The 9,701-nt window shown below is 38.1% G+C and overlaps 1 protein-coding gene across 1 annotated transcript; it reads left to right on the top strand.

Moving 5' to 3' along the window:
* Positions 1 to 3,256: 3,256 nt before the first annotated feature.
* KLHL15 (kelch-like family member 15) lies at positions 3,257 to 5,257 on the top strand. The gene is made up of 2 exons (XM_010194070.1): positions 3,257 to 3,274; positions 4,100 to 5,257. Exons 1-2 carry the CDS (start codon positions 3,257 to 3,259, stop codon positions 5,207 to 5,209), a joined length of 1,128 nt encoding a protein of 375 aa, XP_010192372.1. The 3' UTR covers positions 5,210 to 5,257.
* Positions 5,258 to 9,701: the final 4,444 nt, after the last annotated feature.

The following is a 9,701-nucleotide window of genomic DNA, read 5'->3' as shown; positions in this document are numbered from 1 at the left end:
CGACTCTCTGGCTTCTTTCCTTCAGCCAGTATTCCTAGTTTGAGTTGCATCACTTAGATATTCAGAATTGGCAGTTTTAGAAAACTTAAGTAAACATTTTTCTAACCATTAAAGTAATTCTCCGCTTATGTTGCTAGAGATGATAGAGTCACATTATGAGCCATCTAGATTTTTCTGAGGTTTTTTTAAACAGTTCTGCAGAAGGAACGAAGCAAGTATCTACCCTGTATAACAACATACTAAGATTTAGTTACCAGGTGTACAAATAATAGGTGTTTAGTTTGGGCACGTCAAAAGTAGCCTTTCTTTATGATTTTGAAGGCTTTTTCCTAGAAGCCCAAGTAACAAAAATAGAAATAGAGCAATAGCTGTAAATAGTTGTATGGCAAGAAAAGGGGGAAAAAAAAGCTATATACTGAAGTCAAGCTTGTGGTTCAGAACATTTACTTGCATTTCATTGCTCTTCCTGCAGTTTATTAATTTGCTTAATTGCTTTAAGCAGGGGGAGGGAAAGCTAATGAACATAATGTGAGATGCACCTGGTGTTTTGTGGGGATCACTTTTCAAATTAGAAACCAATGGCTTACATTTTTTGCTTTACTTTTTTGTAGAATATAGGTGGAAAATTCAGAAACTTGCATAGCTGCTTCATCTAGAAAAGCATGCATTGCAACACAGCAGAAAAAAAAGGCAGTGATTAATAACTACATTAATTTGGAAAGCCAGCATTTTTTGATTCAGTGAAACACCAGTTAAAAGAAGAGAAAATGCTTTCAAGCTCCAATTTACTATGACTGGAGGGATGGTGGTGATTTTGGTGCAGTCTTGATTTTGCTACTGACTACGTAGGGGGTGAGTAGAGAGGTGGTTTAATTGTTTTCTGAATTTTCTTTTTTGGGGAATGACACATTGGATTTTGCTTGTGCTGTTGCCTGTCCATGTAGCAAGTCCAGCTGTGATCCCCTGTAACTGGTAGATGATGCAGTGAAAGAGTTCTCATGAGGGTTCTCTGGGGAGCTCTTACAGTGGTGCTATGTCACAGAAGAACCTCTGTAAGAAGGTTTTGTCCACAAAACTGTAGTGAAAGAATTGGAAAGAAGGTGAAAAAAATCACATGGGCAGTGTTCTAGTACTTGGATAAAATTCCTTTTTTACAATGAGAGTGGTGTTGGGAAGGAAGTCCAATTTAAACTTTCTTTGACAACCTTCAGCAAGATAGCATAATAGTCTTTCTTGAAACTCTGAAAACACTGTGAAGCACTTGCATTTTTTATCAGTTCAGGGCTGATATGCTCTTAAGAGTGCACACGTGTTTTACTTCAAGGTTCATCACAGTTAGTGTACTTTTCCATCTGGTTTGGACGTTTTGCAGAAGCTTGTGAGCATTCTCTCTAATTTAGTATGTTGGGAATTAGGTGCATGTTCCTTCTACAGCTCCTCTATTTGAACTTAACAGAAAGATCAGTCTGTTGGTGAGCACCAAGGTATTTGTTGATCAGCTGCTTGTTGCCACTGACAGGTAATGGCAAATGCCTACTTTTGAACACTGAGGGATTTCCTTCGGCGTGTTTTGGCAATTCCCACAGAAGGCTTGCTGAAGGTCTTGTTCTTCGGACTACTAACAGATTGATTCCCTGGTCTTGAGAATCTCTCTCTGGAATTAGAGATTCCTTGTTTCCTTTTGCATGCTCTCATGTGGTGACATTTAGGCTGTGTGAAGGAGTAGAGTGGTGAGGATATGAGACTTATTTTAATTCCAGTTTCTGGCTGGCATTTCAGTTTCTAGATCTAAAGACATAGTTGTAAATGTTGAGGGGGAAAGAAAAAACATTTTCAATTTCTGCCAGGTTTTGCTGGCGTGCTTTACGTTGTAAGGATGTTGATCCTGTTGTCTTCCATAATCATCCAAGAAAATTTGAAACACATATAGGTGGAACAAAAATAGTTTATCTCCAAAAAATGATAGCTCCAGTTTGGCAATGTGTGAAATAGCTGTGCTCTTCTAGAATTTGAAAGTCACTTTTAAGGATAAAGTAACCCACCCATGATTCTTTGCTATTTTAACTTCCCGTTTGATAATTTGTAAACTTAAAAATTTTCTATATTCTGCCATTCTTCTGTGCTGTGGTTCTTCCCCCTCTCCATCCTCTAGTGTATTTTCTGGAATTGATGTTCAATCTTTCCAGTCAGGCAAGGTATATGGTTTATTCTAACAAATGCCATGTGAGCAGATCTGTATTTCTATGATATATTTTTTATTTGCAATAAGAGAATAGATCTGTTATTCCCCAGAAGAGGTGGGCTTACTGTTGTTGTTTTGTAAGCACTATACCTGAGTAAACCTTTTTGCTTCATCATCACCCCCAGTAATAATAGTAGAAAGAAGTTGGATATTACCCCGAGAATAATCTATGTGGTCTGCACGTGACCGTCCTCTTTTTCTAAGCAAAGTTAAGTTGAACTTGGCAAAATAAAATGAGGGAAAGAAAAAAGAGTAAATAAAACCATCAAATCACTACAGCTCTTGAGCTATACAGTGTTTTATAACGGTAGGTTAGTATTCAGGATTTTGTGAAAATCTGGTGTGTAAAACAATCTCAAAATCATGTCCAATAATAACAGTTCAAAAGAATTTTAGAAATGTTTATCTGACAACAGAATGTCTTCATTGCTATGCAAGGAAGAGAAAAGATGAACAGAAGGCTAACAGAATTTGAATAGTACATGTTTATGGAACAAGCAGCTACTTTATTCACAAGGTATAAAGAACATTTGTTTCCAAATTGAGTTTTGTATGTGTGAAAACTCACACCACCACCCCTTAGGTAAGCGGTGTTACAGACTTCTGTCCCTTGGGACAAGAAATTAGGAGGAAGTGGGGGAACAGATACTGAGAAACAGGAGATTCTGATGTTACCTTGTGGTCACTTTGAAATTTCAGATGTTTTTTCAGAGCTGGTGGGACCTAAAGGCATTTGGAGTGCTTGAAACCAGTTCAGTTTTATGTGGAAGAACCTGGGATTTAGGACCAAATCTGATAGAGGATTTGTGGATTTGACAATATGTAGTGGGTTTTTGGTTGTTTTAGAAGTGTAATTCAGAATGCTGTGTTAGACCACACTGTGCAAGAAGAGTGAGGCCTCTTTGAAGGGAATCACACAGTGACCCGAGGGCTGCCTGGAGGTAGATGAAGTAAAATGTTCAAGATAGGATATGTTTTGGTATTGTCTCAGGACCTTAAATTGGCCTAGATACTATGGAAGGTCCTGGAAAGGTAAATTCTTACAGCCCCACCCCGACTCCAATAAAAGTGAGCAGGGATAGCTCTTTAAAAATTGAGGTAACACTGAGCAGAAGCACTTCATTCAAAGCCATTCAAGCTTGTAACTCTCACTCGAGAAGTGGAAGTTCAAACCTACCCCCACAGTTTACCAAATAAATGCACAACCAAATGATTACAGGTTGAGATGTTTTCCTCTTGTGTTAAAGGCATTTGTTAACATGTGGAAACTCACAGAGGGGAAACCATAAGGTAACCGTCATGATGAATGGGTAGTGCCGTCATGTTTTCTGAAGGAAAGGGTTTGAGTACCTTCCCTTCCTACCCCACCCCAATTAAATAGCCCTGTGAGCAGAGCCTCGCATTTGAGAATACTTGCTTGGGCTTGGTTGTGAGAATTTAGCAGAAATTAGACTAGCGTAACTTTGGTAAACACAGCATGGGTGTGTAGAATATTTTTCAAAAGCAGGAGAGTAGTACATTTTTAATTACGTGCTTCGTAGATAAAGCAGAAGATGATCAGAAGCTTTTTTTGGGTGAAGGAATAATGATTTTTAGACTTGAGTTCAGTTGTGCCTAATTCTGACTTAAATTCTGCATGTGACTATTCTGAAAAATATTAGTCACTGCTGTTAATCACTAAATTGCCTTCTGGATTTTGGATGACAGTACATTAGCTTAACCCTCACAAATGTAATTGCTCTCAAGATTACCTGAATGAAACTAAGTAAAATAGTCTTCTAATGACACGTAGTCATTTAGGTTTTCTGGATTGTTTCTCTTGGTCAGAATTTTAATATCTTTTAAATGTATTCATAGGTAAAAACATCAGAGTTTTATCGATACTCCCGGCAACTGCGACATGAGGTTGATCAAGCCATGAATTACTTTCATAGCATTCACCAGCAGCCTTTGATGGAAATGAAATCGAACAAAATTCGTTCTGCCAAACCCCAAACTGCAGTATTTAGAGGAATGATAGGACACAGTATGGTAAACAGTAAAATTCTTCTCTTGCACAAACCAAGGGTCTGGTGGGAACTGGAGGGCCCTCAAGTACCTTTGCGACCAGACTGCCTTGCCATTGTGAATAACTTTGTGTTCCTATTAGGTGGGGAAGAACTGGGGCCCGATGGTGAGTTTCACGCTTCATCCAAAGTGTTTAGATATGACCCAAGACAGAACACTTGGTTACGAATGTCAGACATGTCTGTTCCACGCTCTGAGTTTGCTGTTGGAGTTATTGGGAGGTACGTGTATGCGGTAGCTGGGAGAACCAGGGATGAAACGTTTTACTCGACCGAACGGTATGATATTACTGAAGATAAATGGGAATTTGTGGATCCCTATCCAGTCAATAAATACGGACACGAAGGGACTGTGCTTGGTAACAAGTTGTATATCACTGGTGGAATTACATCATCTTCAACTTCTAAGCAAGTGTGTGTGTTTGATCCCAGTAAAGAAGGGACAGTAGAGCAGCGAACGAGGAGAACTCAAGTGGTCACTAACTGCTGGGAGAACAAATGCAAAATGAATTATGCAAGATGCTTTCACAAAATGATTTCTTATAATGGTAAGCTTTATGTCTTTGGTGGTGTCTGTGTGATCTTACGGGCCTCCTTTGAATCTCAAGGATGTCCTTCTACAGAGGTTTATGACCCAGATACTGATCAATGGACTATATTGGCTTCTATGCCAATTGGTAGGAGTGGTCATGGTGTCGCTGTTCTGGACAAACAGATAATGGTTCTTGGAGGCCTTTGTTACAATGGGCATTACAGTGATTCGATTCTCACCTTTGATCCAGAGGAAAACAAATGGAAAGAAGATGAATACCCGAGGATGCCGTGTAAGCTGGATGGCTTACAAGTCTGCAGCTTGCACTTTCCTGAATATGTTTTGGAGCATGTTAGACGTTGCAGCTAAAACAGAATGAGCTCGATTAAATACGAAAAGCTATATACCTAGTTTGTCACAAAATACAAACCAGTTGAATTCCTTCAGAGACATTACCTTGTGTATAAGAACAACTGCTAATGCTTAAGAGGAGCAAGATGTACAGGGGAAGTACTTACCAAGTTTATGAGAAAAGCCAATAGTTGGTCTGATATTGTAAAAGCTTTGGGTTTTTTTAACAAACATAATTGTAAGTAGGGGAAAGAAAAATATATTTTTGAGTGTGCTTATTTTTTTGGTAATGTTTTATGTCCATAATACTATCTTCTCTTTTTTTTTTTTCTTAATAGCCATTGTATCACTATGCTTCTGAAATCTGTTGAATTTAACAAAATGTTTGTGGAAGGACGAAAGACTTTCTTTTCATTTTCTATTGAGCATCAAAGTAAATCTCATCATCTGTATTAGGGTACAACCAGGTTTAAAAGAACAAAACTAAACCATTTCTGTATTTTGTGTTGTCTTTTGGATGCTTTTCCCATCAGTTGCAAAGTATTCTCAGATCTACTAGGTAGTTTTTTTTTCCCTTCTCTACGTTGAAAAAGAATCTTAACCCCTTTGCATGACCTTTTTCCTGGTTTTGTATAGTAGTATCAGTAACTCTGCTAAAATGCAAATTACACATTTTCTACTAAATTGAAAATGAAACATTTTTATATCCAAAACACTATTTCTATGCTGCCTTCTATTGTCTGCATTGTGTTTGTGGGTGAGTAAAAAATATATGCACACATGCATACACTGTAAAAACTATGTATAAATACATCTTTTTATGTGCAGTTACAATATTATATTTTAACTAGTGCACAAATGCAGCCATATCTGTTGAATTTAAGGTATAGTACTATCCTTTAATGAGCTTAAATAATTTGAAGTTCTTAAGTAACTGAAGGCCTCATTTGGTATCAAAGTATCTTATCTTTAGTATATACTGATTGATTCAGTAACTTTAAACTCTTTATATCAATGCTACGTAATGAACTGTTGATAATTTGTTATTTTATAAATTATTTTTTAAAAAGTATACATATCTTACCTGAGTTTCTTTTGTTTGAATGTGCTGCCCAGTCTTCATTTTTTTATGAAAATGGAAAATGTCAATAAGCAAATGCTCAGCACTGCTTTGATCCAGTTGTTTTTGGAACTGGATAAACTACAGTTTATTCACCGTACTTCGCTTGTACTTGTACTTCAGTACGAATATTTCGTTGGTACTTGTATTGAAGTGATATGATCTTTTTTATTATTATTTTAATTATTGATTGATGTGAACTACTGTGTTTTGAAAATAAGGAGTTAGGGGGTTGGATGGTTAGTACAATCTATGTTTCTTCTACAAAAAACCCTACACAACTATTGCTACTGACCTCAGAGTGCCTGTGGTCCAAGAGGGCTTTGAATAACTCCATTGTGTTCACTTGCAGGTATTACTGACAGCAGATTGGTAAGAATTATCTGCCAAGACATAAATAATAACAGTAATTACATTCTGATTATATTTAATGTGAAATTAGCCACTGCTAGAATCTAAGGCAGAGATTTGAAGAAGTTGAAGAGTCACACCTCGTTCAGATGTGTAGGGGCAAAATGCTGAAACATGCACCTGCATATTTTGTAGAGTCTTAGGCTGCTGCGTTTCACTGGAAGCAGTAGACTTTACTCTATGTGCAGCAATGCAAAACCACTTTATTCAGCACCTTCCAGTCAGAAATCACTGTAGAAAAGGAATGTACAGTACTCAGGGAGTTCAAAAGAACGCACTTACAAAGGGACCAAAATAACCCAAAATTTCCTGTGTTAAAAATGACATGTACTTGCCTAAACTAAGTTTGAAATAATTGCTACAAGTTGAAACAGCATGTAAAACCCCTCATACTTGTATTTTGATATTTTTGTAGTAATTACGTTCTGGGTTGAGATGTGAGGATTTGGAGCTAGATGGCAAGTCAGCAGTTTTGTTGTTTGGTTTTTTTTTTTAAGTAGAAATGATTTCTTGAGAGTGTTTTCTTTCCACATGTTTTAACGGAAAGAGAGAATGTATGCCCTTGTAGCTGTAGTGGTAAGTTACTTACACCAATAGTGACTGGACCAAATAGAGATTCAGCCTTCTGAATTTAACTTTGCAGTTAAATTTAAGTGTTTTTGAATCAAAATTCAGTTAACTGAATTAGAAATGGAAATTACTTTCTTAATAGCTTAACATAAAGGCGGCATGGCTTACATTAAAACCTCAGTTTCACTGTGAGACTCCTGTGTACATTATTACCCTGCGTGGGTGCCGAGAGACACTGACTCCGTTTGTTGGTGCTGGCCATGTGCAAGTAAAAAGGTTCTGCTGTGCATAGATCATGGAAACAAGAAAAACACAAGGTGTTTTTTATTGGTTTATTCTTTTTGTCGCCATAAAACAATTTTTAAAAACCCTTGTGTTTTTCTTGTTTCATTTCTTTTGTCACCAGCTCATTTCTCAGTAAGTTTATAGGGCAGCAAAAACTAATCCTGCCTGAGAAGGCTTTCATGGACATGTTAGATGTAGTACAGAGTACTTCACTTTTATTTAGGGCTAGTGTGGGGAATGGACGTGGTTCTGGATATCTGGTCTTCAGGAGTAGTAAAGAGACCTAGCCAAGACTTTATTAAAAATAATGGTAAGGATGGAGATGTCTCAAAGTTACGTTTTTGAGTCTGCATTTAAGCACCTTCTGAAGTCCCGTGTGCTGAGCAACTGCTGCGAAAGTCGTTGGTGAGTACTGACACTTGAAACATGAAGAACCAGATCATTTTTAGGTGCTCTGCTTTTAAGTTCGTATTTATCTTCAGGTGCCCAGTTCTGATAGATCTTATTCAGGATTGCAGTAGTGATTATTCTGTGAAATTCGAACTTGAACTGTTGGTTTCAGCTTCCTCCAAGTTGTGTCTCTGAGAAGCTGGCTGTAACCTTTCCAGCGTTAGGAATGATTGGAATTTGCTTGGGTTTAGAACATGTGGGGATATGTGAGAACGTTTTGTTAATTTATCTACTGTGCTTTTATTGTTTCAAACATGAAATATTAAATTGGCTTGCATTCTCTTTTCTGCTGCAGTGGAACTTTTGCAGCAGTTAATTTTGTTACTTTATGTATCAGAGGGATATTTTTTTAGTTAAAAGTTTGTGTTTGCTTTTAGTATTTAGCTCCAGATAATTTAGTGTTTAAATAAAAAGAAAACTAGACTGGCTGAGAAGAATTCATAGAATCAGAGAAGGGACCTTTGATGTCATCTGTTCCAACCCCCTTGCAGTGAGCAAGGACATCTTTAACTGGATCAGGTTGCTCAGAGTCCTGTCCAGCCTGACCTTGAATATCTCCAGGGATGGGACCTCCTCCACCTCTCTGGGCAGCCTGTTGCAGTGTTTCACCACCCTCACAGTGAAGGACTTCTGCTTCATGTTTAATCTAAATCTACCCTTTTCTAGTTTAAAACCATTGCCCCTTGTCCTATTGCTGCCTGCCCTTGTAAACAGCTCTTCTCCAGCTTTCTCGTAGGCCCCTTCAGGTATTGGAAGGTCGCTATAAGGTCCCCCCAGAGCCTTCTCTTCTCCAGGCTGAATAACTACAACCCTCTCAGCCTGTCTTCATAGGAGAGGTGCCCTAGCTCTCTGATCATTTTTGTGGCCAACAAAACTACCCTCTTGTTGGCCTGTTCAATTGACTGTTACTATCAAATTTTGAGCACTATGATCAGAGTAATAAGAGTTTTAGAAACATTTAAATTCCTCTCTTTTGTCAAGGAAAAGATCAGTTGTGATCTTGGATTAAAAACATCCCCAAACTTACTTCTTTTTCCACCCCAACCAGCAAATCTCATCTCACCCACATATTTAAAATGTAACATATGACCTGCTTTTAAACAGCAAGTGTGCTTGCCTTCTCTTAAAAAGATGGACATGGTGAGTTACAGATTTTTTCACGCTTACAGCAAAAATGTATCCGCTTCATGTCTGCATTTAGCAGCTAGCTCCAAGAGGAAATTTTGTTTTCAAATGAGCCAGAATGGAAAAAGCACAGTGCTCCTGTGAAGCAGTTGAACGTTGCCAGTTCCCATTCTGCATGCTGCTATATCTCTTTTTAGGGGACAGATAATTTTCTTCAAAGTACTGCATAAGTAAAAAGTACCTCGTTTTTTCCCCACAGAGTGTTGGGAGTAGTTTCCTAGTGAGAGGTTTTTGGTGGCAAAAAAAACTTTTGATTTTTTCTTTTCCCCCCCCCCCGCACATTGATTGAGCTGGAAGAAGGCAGTACTCAATTTTACAAAGGCTCTGCTATTTCAGCAAGCACTGCTAGCAACAGGGGCTGGTGGCAGCATATGAGCTACCTGGCAACCTGCTTTTATGGTACTTTATTTGAAAAGTGTGGATGCCCTACTTTCTGTGGTGTGATGGCAGTCCTGTTATAGCTGGCTCTAAGGGTTTGTGACTTCAGTG

The sequence above is a fragment of the Mesitornis unicolor genome, unplaced genomic scaffold (assembly GCF_000695765.1).
Source record: "Mesitornis unicolor isolate BGI_N332 unplaced genomic scaffold, ASM69576v1 Scaffold28390, whole genome shotgun sequence".
Taxonomy (NCBI): domain Eukaryota; kingdom Metazoa; phylum Chordata; class Aves; order Mesitornithiformes; family Mesitornithidae; genus Mesitornis; species Mesitornis unicolor.
This window is presented reverse-complemented; position numbering and strand designations above follow the sequence as displayed.